We start from the raw sequence: 24,945 nt of genomic DNA on the forward strand, positions 1-24,945 counted from the left end.
AAATTCATCATTACAGACAGGTTCGCAATACATGAGTGCAGTAGCAGAGCACAGATAAAAGCAGAAGTGCCCTTCCTTAAGTTACTTAATAAGCAGAAATACATAATTAGACAACTTGGCATTGTTTCCAACAGTAGATTGGCTACAGCAAAGACCTTGAGCAGTTCTAATTTCTCTGGGTCACACCCAAGAGTTCAAATGGAGATCAAACTCCTATTCTTAAAGAGGCAAAGGCCAACCATTCTTCTGTTCTCCTACTTCTTTAATGTCTAGGTTGTACAGTTTAAAATGATCTTCAAATATGTGGCTGCAGGGCCTGCTGGCAGTCTGGGAGGTTTAAGATTGCCCTCTCTTGAGGCTGCTTTACGTCAGTGTAGCAAGCGCATAGCTTTAATGGGTTCACATGGCAGTAGCTGGGGAACAAAGACTTATTTCTGAGAAGCACAAAATTCAGTGTAACAAATGTCAAGAAACACATACAATTATTTTTTTTTTTAATTAGAAACTAACTATATCCTTAGGACTTTGACTCAAAATGACACTGCAGACAGTTCAATGAAAACTTCCACTCAGTATGCAATAACAGTGAAGAACAAAGTGTTTGAATAGGTTGGAAAAGACATTCTATCAAGTTATAACGACCCATGACTGTACAGCAATTTCCAGCCACCCTGTCTTAAGGGAATTAATTTCAAGTCACACAGAAGCGTGCTTGCTGCATGTCAGCAGCCAAACATCCATAGGGTAACAGAAGTTGATTTCCGTGAAGAACATGAAACAAGAAGATGAACAAAAGAGGACATTAAAAAAAAAAAAGCATGGCACAGAGAAGGCCAAAAAGCTGTTTTACTTTACCTCCCTCAATGTATATGCACTAAATAAAAGAAAGCATATGTAGAGTCAGAAATAGTCTAACAAATAACTAGTTCAAGGAACTTGCCACCATAGGTTATTATGTAGTGTGAGAAATAAATAAAGAGAAACCTCCTCAGGTATTCTTAATATTAAACTCACAATTGCTGATGCCAATAAACATATAAGCATGCCTTAAGCTTTGCTGGCAAAGAAGCCAATGACTCGCTACATATGCACACGTTAGCACATGGGCAGGCCATCAAGTTGTTTATTTTAAATTCCTTGGGAGCCCTCAGTACTCCCAACTGTTAGACACAGAATACACAGATACCTAGTCTTTAAATGGAAGAAAACTTCCATCTCTCCTAAGCCAAAAGAAATTTTAAAAAATGCAACATTTCCTGCAATTTTAAACCAATATATCACAACCTACTTCGTTTTGCATTTATGCATATTTATTGTTATTATGTGACTTACAGGTTATAAAAGCTCATTATTATCCATTACTATTGGCTACATACCTGACAACTTCCACAACAGCAGATAGAAAGCACTGAACTCTTCTGTCCCAAAGATTATAAAGCCCACACAGAGAAAACAAAATAGACAGCAGGCAACAAGACTCTAGAATAGGATTGTTTAGAATTAAAAATCTAAAATATCTGCCAACAGCATTTTGATAAAGATGCTTTTTGTGTGAAACAACAACCAGCATATGTCCTTACCAACAGATCCTAGCACAGTGATGACAGCACAGATAAGAAATACAGCACCTATCCTCACAGAATCCCAGCACCACGCTAAGAACATACTGCATGTTATCAGGCCTGGATTTGATTAAAACTTCATGTATTAACACTGCTACAAGATGTTATACTGGTAGAAGCATTCTTTGTCAGTACTTGCAAGTAATAAACCCCCCCTAATAAGTCAGAGAGAGATGCTTAAAATAACTCCATATCCATTTTTAAAAACAATTATTCATAGTACTAGGAAGATTAAAAGTGTACAAATTGTGTGGTTCTAGCCAGACTGTTAAAGAAGAGACATTAATATCTGCTGTGCCAGCTGAATTCAAATTAACCCAATTTTTACATGTTAATTAAACCAGCTATTTTCTTCTTATTGTATTTTTGCTCCCTAAGTAGACTAGCCTGCTAGTGATTCCCAACAGATCTATTCTAGCAACAATGACGTATTCATTTACTTCTATTATGACCATACAATACAGTAACTGAGCAGTAATTTTTCACAGTCAATTACACGTGTGATTCTTAATGCTTAAAGATGCTGAAATAATGTGTACTGCATAGCCATATGCTCACTTCTCTGTACTGCACAAGGGTAGTTGCCTGGGTAACACATTTTCTCTCCGGTTTAGCATCACCCTTTTGGGTTTAGCACAACCCTTCACTGAATATCATTAGGTGTCATTAAACAGCACATATTAACATGGACTTCAATATACTACTTAAGAGTTATTTTATCTACCTAAACAAGTGCTCATTTATGTTACAAAAGCAGAGAAAAGCCTAGTGATTTTAACAGCACAAAGAGAGGAAGCTGAAATGTTTACAAAATTTTACTTCAGTCCTGAAGATATCCTGCCCAAGTGGTCAAAGTCTTCCTTCACCTTCACATCCTCGTCATCAGTCCCAATATTGGCATGATTTATTGAGGAAGGCTGAAATCTTGATATTTTAAAAACATCCATACACAAGAGCTACAGTCCAAACATAACAACTGGGTATGATGCAGCAACCCCACTATTTACTACTCTCTCCTTTCTTCCATGCTTCTTCTTTTGGTGCTCACACCCATGGAATCTGGGCACCACATAGACATGATGCATTCCCACCAAAGAAAGTCCATATGTAGCCATGCAAAATAAAAAAGCCATCACCCACTGTAATAATACATACAAATGCAATGATGAAGAGGTTGCTTCAGAAATCAATGCATACATTTTTACTGTATCAGCAATTTAAACTTGATAGCATAATGGGACACAAATTGAAGCTACATCTATTATTTTATGCTGCAACCTAGGCAAACTAAGTATAGTATAAATTGATGCATTAGAGTATAAATTTATATCCAATAGTAAATGCTGGCATTTCCAGGTGTTATTTTTGAATAGCTTGTCCTTTCTAAAAATAAAGCATACAGTATTTCTCAGTAAAGTGTTGGTTACTACAGTCCAAACAGAGATGTGCAGTTAATACTTATTTTGTTAGACAGATGTTTAAAAGTACAACAAAAGACGGAAAAACAGTATGTTATAGTAGGCAGGATGGAAAATGCCTGGCCTGTTGCTGATAGGTCTTAAGACAGCCAGAGTATTTTGGTGAAGTTTCTGATCCAGCTGAAGCCAAATGAAGCATTGTTTTGGTACTAAAATTAGGAATGAGAAGCTTAAGGCCAGAAACCCATCAAAGCCCTTAAGTCCGTTTCATACAAACTACAGCCATGCAATGTAAGACTTAAAAAAATCTGTATTATTACTGATCTACTAATTTGAAAGGCTTCTCTGGCCATCGGCAAGAAAAGCATTTCCTTTTCTTAAAGGAAATCTTAAAAAGATGCTTCCGTAAGAGGTCAGAAGGAAAGTCTACCTCCAAATAACCCTAGGCCCTGACTTAAGATGGAGGTAAAACTTGCTTCCAAGGCAATAGATATTCACTGAATGACAAAGTCTGCCTTAAGAGGTCTCGTACCTTTGTCACACTAACGGCAGCTCCTGTAGATAGCCTCAAATCCTTAATCTCTGGCAATGCAGGAATTGTGCTAGAGCTACATGAGAGATTTTGTCCACAGCAACCACAGTCAGATTGTACATAAGAGCTACTGTTCTTTACACTCCACACTCAGGAATTCTTCAGCTCTGGGGTAAGCAACTCTTTGCCTATTTATTTGCTCTGCTCATGAGTCAGAAGCTCTTGTGCTGTCTGCCGTTCACCCAAGTGACTTACCCATTTTAGTATTACTCACTGATTACACTCGGTACCTAACTTCTCATCAAAATCAGAAGGAATTAAAAAGCATTTTTAAAAGTGCTAGGAGCAACCCTGTTAGTTCTGGGCTGAGAGTGGTCATGCTCACCAATCATGAAGAAGAGATGCTTCTTCAGAGCAAAACAGGGATCCAAGACAGTGGATAAATGCTTCTAGAAATATCCTAGCAGTATTTTCAGAACCGCACTACTTTAAGCCACTAACACTATAACAAAATTAACTTTGTCATAGCTCTTGCAAGCTACCTTCTACTTTATACTAGAAATAAAGCTAAATTATTGAACAGACTCTCATGACCTTAAACACGTGTAAGTCCCTAAACACTGACCAGCCTATTAAAAACGAACACTAACAAAAGCAGTTTTGTACTTCACTTTAAAACCTGGAGCTCTGGACTGCCAAGCTGGAAAGAATTCGATAGGAGAAGACCAGCAGGTGCTGTTGCCGTCCCTAGATTTCATTCCAGGAACCAAAAAGCAATTGACCCTTGCTTCAGACGATCACTCTGCAAATTACTTTATACACCACTAGAACAAGGTAGAAATGCCTGGCCACATGGCAAAAAAATGCTACAATGCCAGGTTAGAGAGAGATGGATGCTAATCACTTTCTTAACTTTCTCCACTCTTTCACATATTAGTACAGCAGCTAAACAAGAAGACAGCCTGAATACCAGAAAAGACTCTCCAAAGACATGTTAGGAACATGCAGTCCCTTGCCACTGCACAGTCTGGACTGCAGAAACAGTCCTTACCCATGGCAGAAAGCAGCAATTAGAAGCCTCAATACTACACCGCAAAACTCCTACAAGTTCAAGCCAAGTTATGAAATCCCAACTTGTCAACAACTTCACATAGGCTACAGTTTTACATTTTGCTCTTCCTAACACCAGCTTCTGCTTGTGAGGGAGTTCCAAATCACAAGGTATGGATTATACTTTCAATCTTCTTATTACAAAACGGATTTGAAGCCATGTAATTTGGCAAATCCCGTTTTTGCAGGCATCAAACCAAGGGAAGAAATCTGAGAAATGTTTAATGTTTTCAGTCAAACGCTACCTGAAGCCACCACTTTCTTGCTGCCATCATGCTAATGTTACCAATATAACTTTTTACAGAATTCTTTCACCAAGGGTAACAATCATCACATTAACTCGTCTGCAAGGTTTAAGGTACCCAGCTGCCAAATACATGAGGCTAGCTGAGCAGAAGAGAGCACAGAAATTGTTGCAAAAGTTCTCAGTTATACATGCATCTGTTCCCTAGGAAGCCTGCATTCTCTAGTCATGCTTTATTTATCTCACATTTTATTCTCTGCAACCACTGATATGAGTCATGCCTGAAGTTTTCTGGTTTCTAAAAATGCCACAACTACAGACTTTAAGTCCATAGCTAATTATTCTGAAGTTTCTCTAAAGATACTTTAAAGGCAGGGTTAAAAAAATGCATTCATATGGGTGAAGAGACACCTTGCCCGGGCAAGTACCAAAAGCAAAAGCTAGGATTTCATTAAAGAAGGGGGAAGATGGAGCGGTAGCTAATCTTGCCTATTGGCAAAGCCAGCCTTTCAAATGCAAACCATGTGCAACCAACTTCACTGCTGTCTTCCCAAGACTGCAAAGTGGCTCTCTAAATACCTCAGTTGCTCCTCCTCCCTCTTAGGGGAAAAAAACAGTGGCAAAAACCTTTAACAGTGCTATGGCAAAACAAAGCCGGGGCACTTTTTTATACGATCTCTTCCTACACCATCTAAACTTATTTTGGACTGCTATTTGAATGTGTTTGTGACAGATACATACAGTAAACAGAGACAGAAAGACTCATGGAAGGAAAGGAAAAGCAGGAGTTAGGGGAGCCAGTCAACAAACATGAAAGGTGCAATGAGTTAAAAATACATAATAGATAGAAAATGGTTTGCTCAGCTAAATGGTACATGCAGCCCAAAACATAGTTCCTACTCTTTCCACTTAAAAGATACTGTATTCCTTTATGTATCTGCAGGCAGAAAAAAGCAAAAAAAAAAACCCAAACCAAACCCAAACGCCACCACCCTTCAGGCATCAAGAGTGTTTTGGAAGAATGGTTTTGTATTTTTTAAATTAACAACAGAAAAAAACCCACTTACCCATCTTTTGTCTGATCCACCACACCTGCAAGGAGCTGTACAGTGCTTGCATTAGGCAAACCATCTCCAATTATCTTCAGGTACCGTGTGACAAAGTCATTAGGAGACATGAAGAATTCACCATTCTTCTCCACACTTGCATACTGTTAAATGAATACAATATTTAGTGCCTCAAACACATCCTTCTCCAGGCATTTATTACCACCACCCATAGTTTCCAATCAGGCGGAGGCTTACGTTACAGCAGATGACAGTTCTGCTCTGAAGAACCTACAGCCTACACCCAAACAAGAAAGAGTAAGTGGGGAGTACTCAAGCAGCTGAAGGCTTAGCTTCCCAGCCAGAAGAGTGGCAGATATATGATTTTTTATCATGTCAACAGTTTCTCCACAGTAGTCTAGAAATGCTCCAGCACCGAATGTTTGTCTGAAGTAGAACACCAAGCACACACACATTTGCTAACATGTATGTGGCATCTCAGGCCCACTGAACTCTGCCAGCAACGGGATACTCCAGCATATCTTATTTATCTGAAATGACTCCTTTGTGTAGCCGTTCCACTTCGGGATGAGAAGGCAGGTTTACACCCACGAAATGACACTGCAGCGCTAGTGGAGTAAACAATCCCACACCTGGGGTGTCCACCTGGGGGTGCTGTTTTGGAGGAACGCCACCGCGGAGAACCTACAGACACTCCTCCTTGATTGAACTGCTGAAAGGAGGCCAGAGAATAGCACTTGCAGGAAAACGTAACAGAAAACAAGAACTTCCAACAGTTCAGCACACTGCAGAAACAAGAAGAGAGGTCCAACAACTTACCAAACACCGCCGGCATATGTTATCCCACTTTATACCATAGTTACTGGCATACTAGTCCAGAAAACAGCTATCGACAGAACTAGGCATATTTGCTCCCAAGGGAAGCCTCCAGTAACATGTCACATACCAAGGAAAAGGAATATTAAAATATTCTGAAGATAATACATAAATAAATAAAATTGCCTTTGCTACCATCTTTACCCTGATTCCTCAGTCACCCCTCAAAGTTTAAAGCCCTCATTTTCTGTAGAAGGGTAAATTTGAAATCAACCCTAAAAATGTTTTCTAAGGAAAGAAAAAGGATAAGGACAATAATTAAGAGGAAAAGAAAACCCAGGCAACATTTGCAGAACCATGTATTAGCTTTAAGGGAAAAAGTTCTGTCTTGGGATAACAAATGTGCACTGAGAACAGGAAAACAACTGTTAATTTCTTTTTTTTTTTTTTAAGGCAAGGTAGGATGATAAACCATTGTTGCAGCTCCCCACAGAGCATTATCCACACTGAAGTAATAAATAAATTAGATGCCTATTGCTATGTGGTAGCGTACTACAAAAACACATTTTGTTTTACATTGCTATGGCTCTGCTAAGGAAAGGAAACTGCCAGTTTTCATTTCATAGAGTCACACTGGTGCCTGCAGAGTACCGTTATACCTGCTGCAGGCATATAACTCTCAGAGGGATGCCAAAGTGTAACAGTAAGTAGATTATTTTCTTCTAGTGTTATATAAATACAGTCTTCAGGTACAGCAATATCTTCAAGAAACAAGGCTTCAGAGAACCAAGCCCAAACAAAACATAACTTGCTTTGGCATCTATATATTGGTTAGCATTTAAGGATTCCTGTTTCAATAGACACTGTTTGTAACACAAGCTTTCTATTTGATACACTGCAAGGAATTTTGAATTGTATACTTTTATAAGGAGTAGCAGATCAATTGATTTCAATGTAATCATTTGCAGGGAGACAGAATCTTTCAGAATCCCAGCCTCAGAAACTTTTAACACAGCTGCTATTGAGAAACGAATCAAATAAGTCAGACAGCCTATGCTTCTATATTTCATTTTTTTCATCCAGGCTAACCCCCTGCTAGGGCACTCAATAACAGAAAACAGCATAAGGTTTCAGTGTCCCCCTGTTTCTTGTCATTGTGATTTACTCAAGTGTATTTGAAATCCACTCACGTACTCCACACTACATATAGAAAATGACCTTGGAAAATGTCAGCTTGATCACTTTGACTAAAATCTAATCTCTTAGGGGTTATGGTAGAAGACTTAGAAAAAGTAAAGTTACTCTTAGAAATTATCATAACAAAAAGAGAAAAACATCAATTCTATTGGTTTTGGAGGAGAGACATTAAAAAAATGGTTCTTTACAATTGTGTTTTTCCCCACTTTGGCAATTATACCCACTGAGAATTTGATATTATACAATAGTACTTAATGGCTTTTTGGTAACTTATTTACATACATTTTAGATAGTCAAGTATTAACCAGTTCAACCCCATTTTAAATAAGATTTGCAAACATTTTATTGAGGGTTTGATGTATTAAATACACTAAAAGTTGACTGTAATCAACTGTATTTAAACTTCTAGCTTCGTATTTATTTCTAGTATTCCTACTTGGCAATCATATTTTTTAATACTTAATTGAAGTAGAAAGAATGGCTGTCAAGTTATTTTATAAGTGAAGATTCCACAATCTGCAGAAGCAATTGTATTGGCCTCACCACTTAGAAGCAGCTTAATTAACACTCTGGCCATCGCTTATCTGTAGAGCACAAAACAACATACCACATTCACTCGTCCTTCTTCCCTCTTAGTAGTAACCAGCAGGACAATTTCTGTATTACACTGAACAAAATGTTTACCTCATATTTCATTACTTTACTTTACTAAGACCCCTTCTTTTCAGTGGAAGGAGAAGCAGAAAAGGACGAAAAAGGAGCTGGAGGTGGTATTTAGTGTGCTCAACCACAACCCATTCAATCCACCAAAACCGAAAGCTGAGGGAGCTACAATCTTTAGAAACACCAGAGAAGTGAATACCTACAGGCAGGTAGGAAACAATTTTCACACTATTCTCAGGAAACCAACCAACCAACCAACCCACCCCACCACAACTGAGTGCTGCCTTGTATTGCAGAAGGGACCAGGATTCTCTCTACTGTGTTTACTCTCTTCCTCAATGCTGCCACCTTCTCAGGTCAGCAGTCTACTCCCTGTCTGCCTTTTCTGCTGCCTTGCTCCTACTCTTCAAGCATTTACCTCTAAAATCACATTATCCCATCCTTTTTCAAGTCTTTTTGCTCTCTTGACAGACACAAGTTCCGGGACTTCATAAGTTAAATCCTGCCTTCCTCAACTGAAAATCTGATTTCAGAGCTATAAATACTGACAGTATATGATAAAACTATAAATACTGGCAGTATACATAGTGACACCCACACGTATTGATAATAATAGCTCACAAGGGATAATGGAAAACATGCCAAGAAGTGCATGGAGAGTGGGGTATGATGCTGGAAAAAGGGAAGGTGGAGGGAGGAACTTGGAAAGATATGAGCTCTCTGAGGCACTCATCACCTTCATAATAATAATTCAGATACAAAAGCTCCCTGTAGCACTGTGGCACCTACCTCAAATATATTCTCCAGGCCCACCAATTCCTGTTCTCTTTTTTTCATACCAGACTACCAAACTAATACAGACACTGTACTAATAAATCTTCGGAAGGTTAGGAATAGTTATTTAGATTTAGGAAATGGGTCAAAGAAAGCCAATTTCCAGCAAAACATTAAAGCACACTTCTCCCAAGTATACAAGCAAGTACACAAGTCATTTATTTACTTGCACACTTCTACAGCAGGCCAACACAGAAGGAATTCATTGTGGTTTAACCCCAGCCAGTAACTAAGCACCACACAGCTGCTCACTCACCCCTCCACACCCGGTGGGATGAGGAGAGAATCAGGAAAAAAAAAAGGTAAAACTTGGGTTGAGGTAAGAACAGTTTAACAGGACAGAAAGGAAGAGAATAATGATGATGATGATAATAATAATAAAATTACAATAATCATAAAAGGATTGGAATATACAAAACAAGTGATGCACAATGCAATTGCTCACCACTCACCAACCGATGCCCAGTTAGTTCCCGAGCAGCAGTTCCCCCCAGGCCAACTCCCCCCAGTTTATATACTGGGTATGACGTCCCATGGTATGGAATATTCCTTTGGACACTTTGGGTCAGCTGTCCTGGCTGTGTCCCCTCCCAACTTCTTGCGCCCCTCCAGCCTTCTTGCTGGTTGGGCACGAGAAGCTGAAAAATCCTTGACTTAGTCTAAATGCTACTTAGCAACAACTGAAAACATCAGTGTGTATCAGCATTTTTCTCATACTGAATCCAAAACGTAACACTATACCAGCTACTAGAAAGAAAATTAACTCTATCCCAGCTGAAACCAGGAGAGAATTTTATTTAAATAATAAATATGGCCACTACTTCACAAGGTGATCTTCCCAACACTTCTATAAATCACAAAAGCAGAGATAACCCTGAAGGAAGGAAGGAAGCAAGGATGCGAGAAGAAAGTTTACCAAGTGGTCTAACAGCAAGGTGTCTACACGAACATTTTACTATGTGTAGGAACAATACAGAAACTCCCACCACATTCTCCTAACAAAGCGTTTTTTTTCTAAGATAGTAATACTTCTTCTGAGTCAATACAATAATCACTCAGGAATATATCTGACTTCTTGGTGAGCATTGTTCAATTCTGATAATGGTATTTAAATCTAACATGGTAATAATACAGTGAATGATTAACGGTTGGAAAAACTATCAAGAGTTGTATGCTGCAATAAAGTAGCAAAAGATATAAAAAATTTAAGCAAAAAGAGTAAAATATTTACTTTATACATACCTTCAAAAATATTGTTTTCAACTCAGCTGGATCAGCTCTCTTGGTTAGAGCCACCTACAAGTAAATACGATTACATTAATATGCATAATCTATAAAAAAGATGTTAAAGTGCCATTTAAAAGGAAGAATTCGAACAACAGAATGCGTGATGAAAATAAATGTTCACCTTAGACAAATTAGGTACTACTTTAGCTGGCCATGCTTATTTTACTCATTTCACATTTACACTAAGTTATTCAACATTTTTGTTGTAACTGCTTCCCTTATGCAACCCTGCAATTCTTAAACAAGCGCACATTAACAAGTCATAAAGATATTCAAGTAGCAAATCTTTTCAACATACCTCTCTGCTGGGATTCGGCATTATACCATCTGTACCATATAGATTTTTATACTTCCAGCATCTTTCACCTAAGGATTTCAGAGTACCATACGCAGCCCCCAGCTGATAGATGGCAAGAATAAAATACTCAGACTTACAAACTTGTCCAAGAAAACAACTCCCTAAAAGACTGAATTCCAATGTAATTATTTGGTTTATTGGTACTTCTACTTCCTACTTCTAACATTTTAAACTATTTAAATTTACAGTGTAGACCTTTTTGATGACATGAATTCAGGAAGCAGAGTATCTACACTTTTCTGCAGATCAGACAACTAGCCAGTTTCCAACTAAAATCTAAGTTATACATATACATCTAAGATACATATATATATCTCTAAGATATATATAGATCACCACAAACCCAAAGAAATAGGAATTTTTTTCCCCAAAACACTCAATTAAAAAACTTTCTATATCGACTATGGAGAGTAAGCCCATCACTATTTTCCTTGTTGACATACCATGCCATCCATTTGCTGCTTTTGGCAGTAAGTGGATTCATCCCCTCAGTCTGTGCCTGCTATAGAGTTTCCCTTTCTTCCTTCAGGATACTTTGATAAAATCTTGCTTGCCAACATAATAACCATCATCTGGTAAGTCAATTCAGCACATAAATCTATTTCTAATTAAAAAAAAAATTACTTTGCAAGCAAACCTGGATTTTCAAAAAACTTGTGAAAACATCTCTGTAATGGGGAATAAACAGCCAAAGGGCAAGATGCAAAAATCTTACCCTCACCTAAGAATTAAACATCAGAAATGTTATCAATGAAACGTGACCAACTACTTCCTTGACTCTCCAGAGTAATGGTAGACTGTAAAAGCGAATGTGACTGCAAGTGCATTTCTAGTAGCACACTAGACTACTGCAGAAAATGGTAGGAATCTGTATAAGTCTGTACAACAGCATTATATCCTCACATGTATATTTAATGAAGAATCTTTCATAAGTTTTTCCTTACCCTAAATGGGTCATTTAAAAATTTAAAAAAAAAAAAAAAAGACAACAAAAAAATATCCCCCCCAAAAAAACCCCAGAGTATTTTAAGAAAAGTGTATGAATAAGGTTTCTTATAAAATTCTAGAAGGTTTTTTTAAAAGGGAAAAACCACACCTGAAGTTATGCTAGGACTCAAATGACCAAGTCCACAGCTGGAGTCCCAATTCTGTGTTTGCACAGAAATCCGTGTGGAGGCAGTTGCAAAAAATCAAAGTGTAATTGTGAAGCTGGGAATCTAAAAATGTGTATTTTCTAAAGTACCAGCTGTCCTAAATGTAATCACTGTGTAGTAAGCAAAGATTTAATTTAAGCCCATTTGTAAAAATCTGGTACTCTAGAGTAATTGGGAACTGTGGAAAGAAAAAAACCCACCATTTCTATACTGCTGCAATCCAGAATCTTGCCACTATACAGGCAAACAAAAGACACTTCAAACACCTACCGGCATTAAAAATAAATCAGTATCACACTTCATCTGCCTTAAAGTTTAAATTTTATACTGTCCCAGAAATCTAAGCCTAAATAAACCAGGGATGAAAAGAACAAAGGAAAGGGGTACATGCCGATAGCTGAACTTACGCTCATTTTCCTTTGGTTTCACTGACATTAATATTTTGAGAAACTCAGGAGACAAAATATGCTCACAGCCCAGCTGCCATTTTTCAGCCCCCTTTTGATTATGGGTTGGTGGGTTTTTTACAGCAAGTTTCTTTCAAACCATATACTGAAAGGCAGGCTGCAGCTGGTCAGGTCAATGAATGCATAGAGGCACTGCAGAACAGCAGCCCAAGCAGTGGCTGTGGATCACAGCTTCCCTCCATTTCCCACACTCTACTTCCACATTCTTCCATTTCCTGGGAAATAGGATAGGAAAGGGATGGTTAGCACCACATTAATTGGTTTGTCCATGTGTCATCCACCAATGTCCATTCTGAAAGGTCTATTTGACCCTAATTAAGAGCCTCTGTTACATTATGTTACAGCTTCAGGAGGGCTGATGCTAATGCAGCCATACCAGTCCTAAAAGGAGAAGTATTTAATTTAGCCTTTCATCCATCCCCAGCTGTGGGCAAAGCTGAAGCTGCACACACGGACACAAGAACTGATCCCGATGACAGGCGTTGCTAGCAGATTCCGCTTCTGGAAAAGGTCAAAATATCACTTTCAAAACCATACCGAAAATTGTTCCCAGTTATGTTAGCAGTTGAAGGTGGGCTAAGTAACCTGATGCCAACAAGACTGCAAGCCAACAGGTAGTGTGCCTGATGAAAAGTGACCCACAGACACAGGCTGCTTCTCCTTCAGTCCACTCAGATGATATTTACTGACTTTCATATAACTGGGCTTAGGTGATGTGTTTTGTTACTGGAAAGCCTTCTCCATTTTACTTTATCTTCTCTCCATAAGAAGCCTGAGAGAAAACCAGCTATGAGCTGGTAGGCATGACATCTGTCTAGTTGCCCGAGAAGGCATTTGATAAAACAGATCTGAGGGAAATGCTTATTACTGCTCTTCACAAAGAGATGCTTTGTAACAGACACTAACACCTAAAAAAACCCAGTAACTTTTAATAAGTAAGGTTCAGTGAAGAAATCTCTCCAACAAACATTTATTTTTAAAAAAACAGGAGACAACAGGGAGTATAGAAACTAAAGTGCAGGATTATAACAAAGTCAGGAAACGCTACAGAAGAGACTGGGATAACGTACAGAAAATGTCAGCAGGGATTTTCATTCCTAAGGTAGATACTTGGAAGTTTTAGCCAACATACTATGTGTACATGTGCATTATAATGTATACGAAGAACAAGCCAGCACAGGCAATATAAGAACCAAATTTAAAGACACCGAAACCCTCCCATTAGCAATGACGTTCAGCAAAGGGAGACAGAGGGTGCACAGAGAAAGGGAAAGCTCTTTAAGTGAGGGACAGTAACACACGGGTTGATTTGCATGCTGGAGCTGTTCATATCCTTAGACTCCCTTGCACCTTCATCTTAATTTCAGCCCATTTTCTCCAGCAGAGCTCTTTTCTCCTTGCTGACTTATGCTCAATTTAGAGTGACATGCATTTTCAGTCTCACTTCCACCCTCAATAACAAATGCAAACTGTCTCTTCCCAGAAAAATATAACTGTACAACACAAGAAAATAGAATCCATTGGGAATCAAAGAAAATTATATTACATTTCCAATCAACTCTATTAATATATTTGTCATACATATGACAGAAGGAACAGGTTGTCAGATGGTATATGGTATCAAGAGATACAAAAGGACTAATAAAGTAGTAAGTGTACTCCACCCAGTAAAGAACAACAACATAGGTGGGCAAGAGGGAAAAAGGGCAGCAGGAACATCAAAGTTAATGCCAATATAGCATTAACCTAATGGCAAACATAAGATGTCTGACCTTCTCACCTTTATGGTAAAGATCACTTTAGTAGCCATCATTTGGATAGAGCAGAAAGGTGATGGGGATCCAGGAATACTTGGGAATTGCTACAACATTCCAGAAAGTTTATTGGGACAACAGCAAGTCCTAACCAAAGATAAAGAGATAAACATCTCTCATGTTGTTTCTTCCTCACAGTTTGACCTTCAAGCATGAAGGAGAAAGTTGATGGAGGTAAAGATGTCCCCCTCTACCCTGATGATCTTTAAAAACTCCTGACACCAAGCAGGTAAGATGCTGGAGAGCAGCCATTCTCCAAGCAGAGAATGAGAGCTGTGGCAGGGCTGCCTCGCTGCTGGGCACTAGTGAGCTCAATCTATTTAATTCTAGAGAACACCATCTACAGGCACATACAGAGAGAAGATGTTTGATGAAAGGCCTAACAAGTGATCACAAGCTCTAGTAGCTTCATGTTGAAATGTAGACTATTTTTTAAAAGTTCTTCCATTCTTAAACACGACTAAAGAATGCAATGTATTTGGCACCACTAAAAGACCTCAAATCAAGATTGAAACCTCATGTATTCTAGAGGTATTCTTTAGTTTCATCACAAGTTATTGAGTCCACCTGTAAGACTCAAACACATGTGGCCCAGTTTATTTAAGAGGTCAGATTAGATCACCGTAATGTTTCCTTCTGGCTAACAGTATACATACACACTCAAAATGTGCCACTCCAGAGGAGATCAAACCAGGGTTTGACCTTACATTCCTGTTTAAATGAGTGACTGGAATATTGGAAACCAGTTAAAGCGCAGTTACTGGCCAAGATTGAATTCAGACCAGAAATCTATTAATACTGTGTAAGTATTATGCTAAAACAATGCTCCAGTTTGTATATTAATAAAACTAACTTGCTTACTTAAATGAGAATCACCCTTCTTCCATATTTACACTAGTACTACCACAAACATACATGATCATTGTTCTAACCCAGCAACTCCCCTTGGTCACCTTCCATCATCACATACAGCATCATACGTTACAGCAGTGTTCTGCATCAACATCTGTCCAAGGCACTGTCTCCTGTTTCAGCTGCCCCAATAACTGTTTTTTACTAGCCCAACAAGCTTCAGCATATTCTCACCTCACCAAAAGCACTGCCATTCCTTCTGCTCAACAGAATCCAAGTAAAAAAATTTGACTGTAATCTGCAATGGAAAGTGAACTACACAGAACTCAGGATCACGGGAAAGTTTGCAAGCAAGATGTGGACCAGCTCACCAAGCAGGGAAGCAGACAACTGCAAGGAGAGCTGGCACAGAATGCAGATCAAATAGACATTCTTGCCAGACCTCCCTAACAGTAAGCTGAGTATTTCTCCTAGGAAAATATAATCAGATGGCATTTGGCATACCTACCCAAAGGCTTAGGGTAAGAAGCACTGTAAGAGAAGCTGGTAACTACTAAGCAGGTACATTCAGCCTGATCAGTTTGAGCACAGTCACCTTGAGACAAAACCATTTATTTTCTAAAAACAGTTCTCATCCTCATTGTCGAACATTACAATTACGTTTTGCAAAAGTGTAACCCTACACTAAGTAGCAATTACTGCATTCTTTTATCCAATAACACCTAGCTAAGCTAAGAAAAAGAAATGTTACTAACACTAATCAACGAAGTCTTTTTAGATCCTACAGGCTGATAGAGTATGCAGAGCTACCAAATAAACATTAATGAAACTAGTCAGTTGCACAGAGACTACTCCATCAATGGTGAAGCAGAACAAAATTTGCTAGCTAACAGACAGCAAATCTCAGGCAAAACTATTCGCATCTATCTTCACTCTGTCACAATTATAAATCCTGGGCAATTCCCAGTTCAGCTTCCGTACCATGGTAGTGGAAGTCTCACTTCCCCCAAATGCATCAAAGCTAACAGACTACTTTATTGGGCAGTCAGCTGCTAGCTTTGATTCTACTTTCAAAGTCCCAAAGCAAATGCAGCTGGCTTGTTCATAAGATGGTTCTTGCAGAAGGAGATTCCCAATAAACCATAGTATTTTTGCACACAACCTGACTCAGGACCAACACACAGTTATCAATTACATATACACAGGAAAATGCTTGTCCAGTTTGTCCAATGCTTCCAAGTAGGTACAGAAACCAATGTGGGAGTAGTGTATATCTTAAGGAAAACTGCTACAAGAATTTCCAAGAATAGCTACTTAATGCTACGTAAAAAGACATTTAGGCTGTGTACTTCTACAATTTTCCTACTGAAAGACCTGGAAAACAGAAGGACCATAAAATTAGCCCGGTACTAAGGTAAAAATAGCTAGGCATTGTCATTGCTCAGCCAAATTGTTTAATAAAAGCAAAAAGCATCATACTGTGACCAATACTATCGACTCCAAACTCTAAGCATGCATCAGAAGATGCGGTTAGGAACAAACCGGACTATTAGTTTGTAGTCAGCCTCTGGACTAGGACAAGGATGCAATTGCTGTAATTCCTACAACAAAACATGATGCACTACACTACAGTGAGAAACTGAACCTGAAACCAACTCTTTGTGAAAAACAGAAATTTCTCTTTCACTTGTCATGTTGGTATCAGAAAAAGCTCAGCTCTCCAATCACTTTCCCTACCTACCTATCATAAACTGCTACAGTACTCTGACTGCATCAGCCCATCTTCTTCCTCAAAGTAATATTTCCTATTGTCTCATATCTCCTCTGTAACGTGTTTTCACTCAGATGATCTTCAGGACTGTGATGCAAAGACACACAAGCAAGCTACTTCGCTATGGCCTTTATGTAATATTTACATAAACCAATGTATCTCAGCAAACTAGAGCTCACCACTCACTTGAAAAAATGCAATAATTATACATGTCCTGGTTTCAGCTGGGATAGAGTTAGTTTTCTTTCTAGTTGCTGGCATAGTGTTATGTTTTGGATTCAGTATAAGAATGTTGATAACACACTGATGTTTTCAGTTGTTGCTAAGTAGTGTTTATATTAAGTCAAGGATTTTTCAGCTTCTCATGCCCAGCGAGCAAGAAGGCTGGAGGAGCACAAGAAGTTGGGAGGGGACACAGCCAGGACAGCTGACCCAAACTAGCCAAAGGGATATTCCATACCATGGGATGTCTTGTCCAGTATGTAAACTGGGGGACTTGGCCCCGGGGTGCGGATTGTTGCTCGGGAACTAACTTGGCATCAGTCAGTGAGCAGTGAGCAACTGCATTGTGCATCACTTGTTTTGTTCCAATTCTTTTATTAGTATTATTATTGTAATTTTATCATCATCATCATTATTCTCTTCCTTTCTGTCCTGTTAAACTGTTCTTACCTCAACCCATGAGTTTTACTCTTTTTTTTCTGATTCTCTCCCCCATCCCACTGAGTGGGGGGGAAGCGAGTGAGCAACTGCATGGTGCTTAGTTGCTGGCTGGGGTTAAACCAGAACAATACATATTAAGGGTTCTTCAGTAAAAAAGTTTATTTCAAATGAGCTATTAATGAGAATGGTCAAATGATGTTTCCATCAACTCATGGATATTTTTCAAAAATACCTCCCTCCTGCTCACCATAGATGGATGGGATGATAGAAGCTAACATTGTTACTTTGCTCTCCCTTTTGCTTCCTTACACCTTTCAGAAATGGAGGCATATCTAAGCATAATGAATGTCAACCTGCTAAAACATATTTGGTGGCTATCTGAGCCCAGTTTAAACTTTCCCTTTTGATTCTCCCAGGGCTTGTTCTGTGACAATGCACCATACAACCAGTGCATTGACCATAAGCTCAAGACATCAACTGCCTCACGTTCATCTTCCAAAAGCAGTCCTCCCAGTGCCAGCAATTCATCTTCTAGAGCTAAACTTCAGGCTTACATCTGGCAGGAAAATAGTCATCTCGTCCAAAGAAGCAAAGGATAGAAAAATTCTCCAGTGTAACAGCAAGATCAAAAGTAGTTCCTGGAGGAAGCAGATTAGATAGCTGTTATCACTCAAAAATTGTCAGGGAGAAGTAGCAGACTATTAGGGCAGCATAAAGTTTATCTGGCACCCAATGTTATTAGCATAAAATATGTATTTGGACCAGGATTAAGCAACAGGTAAGCGACAATGAAGACACAAGGCCATTTAACGCTATGGTTCTCACAAGGTGACACCTTCAGGAAGCATCGTCTCACAGCTATGCAGAGCACCAGTGACCTCTGGGAAAGCCATCACTGAATGCAACATATAAGCTACTAACGAGCCTCTCCAAGGTCCTGGTGCTCATGGCACTCAAGGATCCCAGCAGCTCACAGCTCAACAGAGACAATCACTCCTGGCTTCACCTGGCTTTTAGCTCCAGCCCCCAACACCCAAATGCTTACTCCGCCCCTGGCACAGTACAAAGCAGCTTTTACAGCCTAAATGATCAGGTTCTTCTACCAAGACAAGTCACAAATCAAAAGATTCAAAACAATAGATATAATGCTTCACCACCAGGGAACTTCTTGAGAGTGCTGCACCGCACCTGACGCCATGGAGTGCTGACAGCGACCTAAAAAGATGCGTCCCATATTTTATCTGACACCTTCATAAATTACAGAACCAAGACAGCAAACAATGGCAGAAACAGACACCCTGAACAGTGTTACAGAAGGCTTCTCTGTGATTTTCTCTACCAGATGTCAATGCAATGGAAGTTATACTATGACACAAGGTCCCAGTGAGTGAGCAGGATCATTTGCAGCAATAAACAAAAAAACTGCTGCCCTTTGAAGAAAGCAAGCCTGGAGCAGTGCCATACAGGGGTATCGTAACAGAATGATCTGCTCTCAGGTAAGAGATACTACTACTTCTGTAATAAGGAAAAAAAAATATTATATGGATGTGCAATCAGTGTCTAAAAACTTATGGAAAGGTCTGTCTCAAGTTGTTGCTAGAGTAACTGTAGTTATTTGTGACTTCATGCTTGTGAATGAGCAAGTAAAAGAAATGTGCTGGAGAAAAGTTCCTATACATTACACATCTTGACTAATAATTGCATGACAGGAATTATGTAGGAATAACTGACAGGTAAATGTATTTTGTTTCAGTGTTGTGTTTTCTTCTTTGAACACAGAAGTTCACTTTTCAAGATCCTATTTATAATCAAATCCATCTATTCAACTCTATTGAAAATGCTACACCTCAGCAGCTCAGAGAACTGGGGAGGGTGTGGGAGTGGGCATGAATCCCTATGTGTGCATGGATCCAATTCTACAACCTTAAAAAGAACAAAAGACAACTGCACAATGGAAACAGCACCACACACACAAAGCGAACTTATTAAAGGCTATAAATGATGAGACTCAAAGAAAATCTTAAGTCCTGTGGTCAGGAACCCTTCCTCATAGCTAACAAAAATAACAGCAGCATTCCACCACATACTTAGGCAAATAATAACACTGTGCTACTTGAAACTATAAGAAAAAAAAAATTACGTTCTTTTTTCTTTTCTTTTCTGTCTGTTCAGCACTCAGCACAGTGGAGTATTGGGTCATGGGGAGCAGGCCCATGCTCTGTGAAAGCTGAAAGAGTCACAATAGCTATCCACCTTCCAGATAAACATGCGAGTCAACCTCTGACTGTGGAAAACCTAGACTTTCAAATAACAAAGTCTCTCTCTCTCCCTTAAAGATTTTTGCCTGTCATCTCAAAATACATGCCAAAATACGAGTTTGCAAACACGCTCTCTTTTCCCTGCAAGCAACGGTATCACCGTTTGTCCAACTCCCATCAGACGGGTTTCAGTTTAAAATTATGAAATCCACTCCCTGAAGACAGGGCAATTATGAAGTAAAGGCAGTTTAACATTTTCTTTTACAATTCTTATCTTCAGTATTAACAATAAACAAATGCTTGGTGCTTAAATATTAGCAGATTACACAGTTACCACAGGCCACTGTGGCCATGTAACCTTCATTCTTGTTAAGAGCTTGAACAGAAAGTTGAAGCTATCAAAGAAGGTATTTGGAAATAATTTGCAGTTTCATGTGGGAATATTAAATAATCCAATGAAGACCTAAATCATTTATGTAAGGCAGTAACTCTAATACTAAAGGTTTATCTGCCAGTGTCTTGCTGCAACTCAGTCAAAATTGTTAAAAGAGTTCACAATAACTCTCTGTAATTTGCAAAAGTTGTAAGATACCTGACAACAATAATTAAAAACTTCTCATCTCCTTAAGAAACTGCGGAAACATTTCCAGCATTTTAATACATTTTAATTAGAAACTATTCTGATTTTAGCTTGAATCATTTTGGCTTCTCATCTGTGAGTCTATTTTATTACATATATTTGCATAAAGCAATAACTGTTTCATTAAAGCATTAAATTTACTTCTGCTGCACTGCCCTCAGAATATTTTTGTGAGATCATTTGGTTGCAGTGGAAATTATGATGATGTCAAACTGAGTATTTTGATTTAAAGATAGGAATTTTAAAAAAAAAATCCTAGAATTACTTTCAGGCAGGCATCTTTAGCAGCGTGGAAAACAGAATTAACACCACCCCCCCCCCCCCCAAGAAAGAGATTTCCATTTTCTTAGGGGGCACTGCAGTTAAACTAAAATCTAAAAATACCAGATTAACCAAACACGGAGCAGAGTTTAAGATATTAGAGAAATTCTAGCACTGTTCATTCAATTTCTCATTAACCAGGAGTTCTTCCATTTCATTCCTTGGACACTTGGGTTGATGTCAGCACCCTGACATCACCAAATGAATTCAGAGCAGTACGTCAGCCATCCCGCAGTATGCTACTGGCATCAGCTGACAATGTAGTTCACTTTTTGTCATCAACTGTCAAAAACATAGTAAAATTCCTAAAACTTCTTTCTGACCAGTTGATCCAGCCCTTTGAAATGCAAAAAATTAATGCTTTGCCTCATAAAAACACTGGATGATCGATCAAGCAGTGATTACTCCTGACAGCTTTTGCAATCTGTGCCAGCCCAGGAAGTCTTCAAACAGTGAACAGAAAAGCCAGGAGACCTCACACTAGTTTTCATTATATATCCCTTTGTTTAATCAAACTGTAGGTCACACACAACACAAAGTACCTCCAGGTTTTCAAAGCCACAAAAGAATTGTAGACACATATTCTGTATAAAACTTTCTAAAAACACGAAAGGAAAATAAGTGTTTGACAGTCTGTTTGTGCATACTTTGCTAAGCTCCTTACAACATTTTCAAAAGTTCAGTTCCCTCTTTCCCTCCTTCTCTCCCCACTCACCCACAAGAAAAAAGGGAAAAAGCTGGTTCACTATCCTTAACTTGTCAATAGCCCACAGAACAAGGAACTATTAAGTGCTATTTTAATTATACAGTATTTGGGTTGAATGTTTACACACTTAAGAATTAAGTATTCTGGTTTGGGCTATTCTCATAACTGAGATACTGAATCTATAAGTTCCGTGTAATGGAACACGAAAAGCAAATTGCAGTAAGTTTACAGTCACTATCATTTTCTACTGTGAGAAGAAAAGAGAAACCCAAAACTTTCGTAGTACAATGTTCACAATGCAGAAGAGACTGAACCCACAGCTTCACACCAGTCTTCAAAGTAAAGATGCAGACCAAGTAACTGATTTGGGTGTGTGAACAGAGTAAAAGCAATTGTAGAAAGTTTGTTGTTGCCATGTTTTCCTTTTGAACAGCATCAACACGGGACTAATTCATGATCTTTACAAAGTAGTTTCCAGTTAGACTGACACACAATGGCAAGCAGCATTAGACAGGTGAAGTGACAGGAAGGAGGAAGGCTGACTTGATGTCAGTGACAAAAACTATTTTAATGGAAATGTGAAATTATTCAAAAATTTCTTCCCCTAAACACGTGAAGATTTCTCTAGTCAGATTCAGACTGCACAATGGGCTGAGAGCAGGAATCAGCCAGACACAGTATTTTTACATACCACGTTTTTTCTAATGGCTTTTCATACTTGGTGCCTCACTTAAAGGTTTCTTCTGCCAAAGATCTGTTAAATCAGTGATGTTCCATCAAACAGTAGTTGTCAAACATGATAAAGACCTACAATAATAAAATACGTGACCAAGAGGTTTTAGTAGCCAAGGATCCAGGAAGAGTGGAAACAGGCCGTATTTCCAAGGCACAGAAAGATGACAATAATAACGAACAGCCTGCTGTTTGTTCAGTAATACTAATTTTCAGACCTCTTTTCTTCTATCCTAAAATCAGACCTATGTATCAGGTCACGCAATGGATGGATGTGACAGGAAAGTCACGTAACAAAGGACAGATGATAATGCTTGACTGCTACTGCAGAACATACCTTTCAATTTAAGTCCTTTAAGCAGGGAGCCTCCCACCCTGCTACTGATACAGGACAACATCCTAGTCTATCTCCCTCACTGTAACATCACACACCAGACCAGGGACTCAACTAAGAAGCTGTAGTGTGCACCTGGCATAAAAGAACTGCAGAAAAAACGCAAAACACCAACACAAACACGCAGAAGTACGAAGAAGCATTAAGGCAGGAGATGAGATCTCATTTCTCAGCGTAGGAAACCATGTGTGCACACCTCCAAACCAGAGTTGTGTGCACAGACATAGAATCTTTGTGTCATGATCCTGCTGATGGCCTTTTATGCTTTGGAGATAGATGTTACCTGCATTTTGAGTAACACCTATCAGTCTTTGATGAAGGATGTAGCCAGATGCCGCTCAAGCTACTCAAACACTGAATAATTCACTCTAATTTACTCCTTAAAAACTATTATAATTTACTGCTTTACTTAGATGAAGGGGGCACATTTGCTAACTCCCCAGAATTAAATATCTATTAACTGAGGCAAAAACCCCAAACCCCAAATAAGTGATGGTTCTATTGGCTGAGAGAGTTCAGGGAAGCTGGGATAAGAAACAGCAACTTAAGTATGAAGACAATTAGAATTTATTCTTCCTACTGGCTCGATGATTGGCATTTGGCTCAGGATCATCCTTGTGAAAGCATTCTCCCCTGTTGACTAAGTGCACTTTTAGACAGCATGCAAACATTATCAGGAAGAAAGTAGAAAAAAATGAGTGCCCTTCTATGACTCCATATTCTGAAATCTACAGACATTTTTCCCAGTACACAACGTCAGAAAGAAAAACAAAGAACAGAGAGTGCTAGTTGTTGTTCTCTCCTCATCTTGTAAAGCCAGCCCTAAGAAAAGACTCCAACCTGCCAAGGAACCTTCTTTGAACCTTCCATTTCCTGCTAAGTTTAAACTTATCTTCTCAGATAGAAACGAAGCTTGGTCCAGGTAAGAACATTTTTAAATATTCAATGAATAAACACCAGGTAGTACTCACCTACAGAAACTGAAATACACGAAAAGATAAATACAAAATTGTGCATGAAGCTGGAAAAATCTGTGGTCAATAGCATTTTACACAACAATCTGAATTCCAGTAAATCAATTTCAATTACGAAGGAAGTACCAAGAAGATTACAGTGTCACAAATGGAGAGAGAGAAAGAATAAACACTATTGGGGAAATAACAAATGAAATTCACATACATCAGATCACTGTTCTCGTCCTTTTCCTAAAGTTTTCAGTTTAAGAAAAATTTGTTCAACTATACCAGAAATATACAGACTTTGATCTCCTATGCTTCCCCCTCTGTGCCGTTCCACAACTACTCAGAAATATTATTTTTCATTTGCTCAACACCTGTTTAGCCCAAAAGCCAAGGTTCTAATACTCCAGAACACTAATTATGTAAAGACATCTGAAGGAGGAGGGGAAAAAAATCTGCTTCTACCTATTTATAAGGTTGGCTAATAACTATGGTCATCTAGCTACACAACACCTTCTTCCGTATTCCAGCTTTGGAATTAAGGTTGCTCTTTGCAATTCTTCAATTGCCGTAATCATCAAGGACATAAAAATCATGGTTGTAAAAAGCACATGTATTACCCTTCTGATAGGTCCCCGTAATTGCAAAAACAGCCTTTAAAAGCCTTGAAATTTTTATACTGATGAGAAGTTTTTTAAAAACTAGACTTTAAGAGTTTGAGGGTATATTACCTTCACATGGGATTGATTTATGGTGGGACCTGAAGATTGGAAAAAAATTAAAGACTACATGCTAATACCCTTCAAGCAAAACTATCTTCTTAGTATTTCTCTTCTGAACAGAAGACATAATCAAGTTCCAGCTATATAATTTGTGGCTAATCTCAATATAACCTCATGATAGTTCTACAGATAACTACAACTCTAGGATTGTCATTGTGGGCTTACCAAAACTCGGACCTTAGCAGGTGAATTTAATTCTGTATTCTGGCAGCTTTTAGAAAATAAGACATGCTGGTCAAAAAGCATTTGATGTGCTTTAAAAAGGTCAGTTTCTGAAAGACCTT

General features: G+C 38.6%; 1 protein-coding gene across 2 annotated transcripts in view; it reads right to left on the minus strand.

The window, feature by feature from the left end:
* SLC25A13 (solute carrier family 25 member 13) overlaps positions 1-24,945 on the minus strand; it is a 104,712-nt gene that overhangs the window by 69,095 nt on the left and 10,672 nt on the right. For both annotated transcript variants that reach the window (XM_075049618.1, XM_075049629.1), the window contains 2 exons: positions 10,746-10,799; positions 5,994-6,136 (listed from right to left, as the gene is read on the minus strand). In XM_075049618.1, the coding sequence (XP_074905719.1) occupies positions 5,994-6,136; positions 10,746-10,799 (197 nt within the window). The remainder of the gene's footprint in view (positions 1-5,993; positions 6,137-10,745; positions 10,800-24,945) is intronic.

The sequence above is a fragment of the Buteo buteo genome, chromosome 2 (assembly GCF_964188355.1).
Source record: "Buteo buteo chromosome 2, bButBut1.hap1.1, whole genome shotgun sequence".
Classification (NCBI taxonomy): domain Eukaryota; kingdom Metazoa; phylum Chordata; class Aves; order Accipitriformes; family Accipitridae; genus Buteo; species Buteo buteo.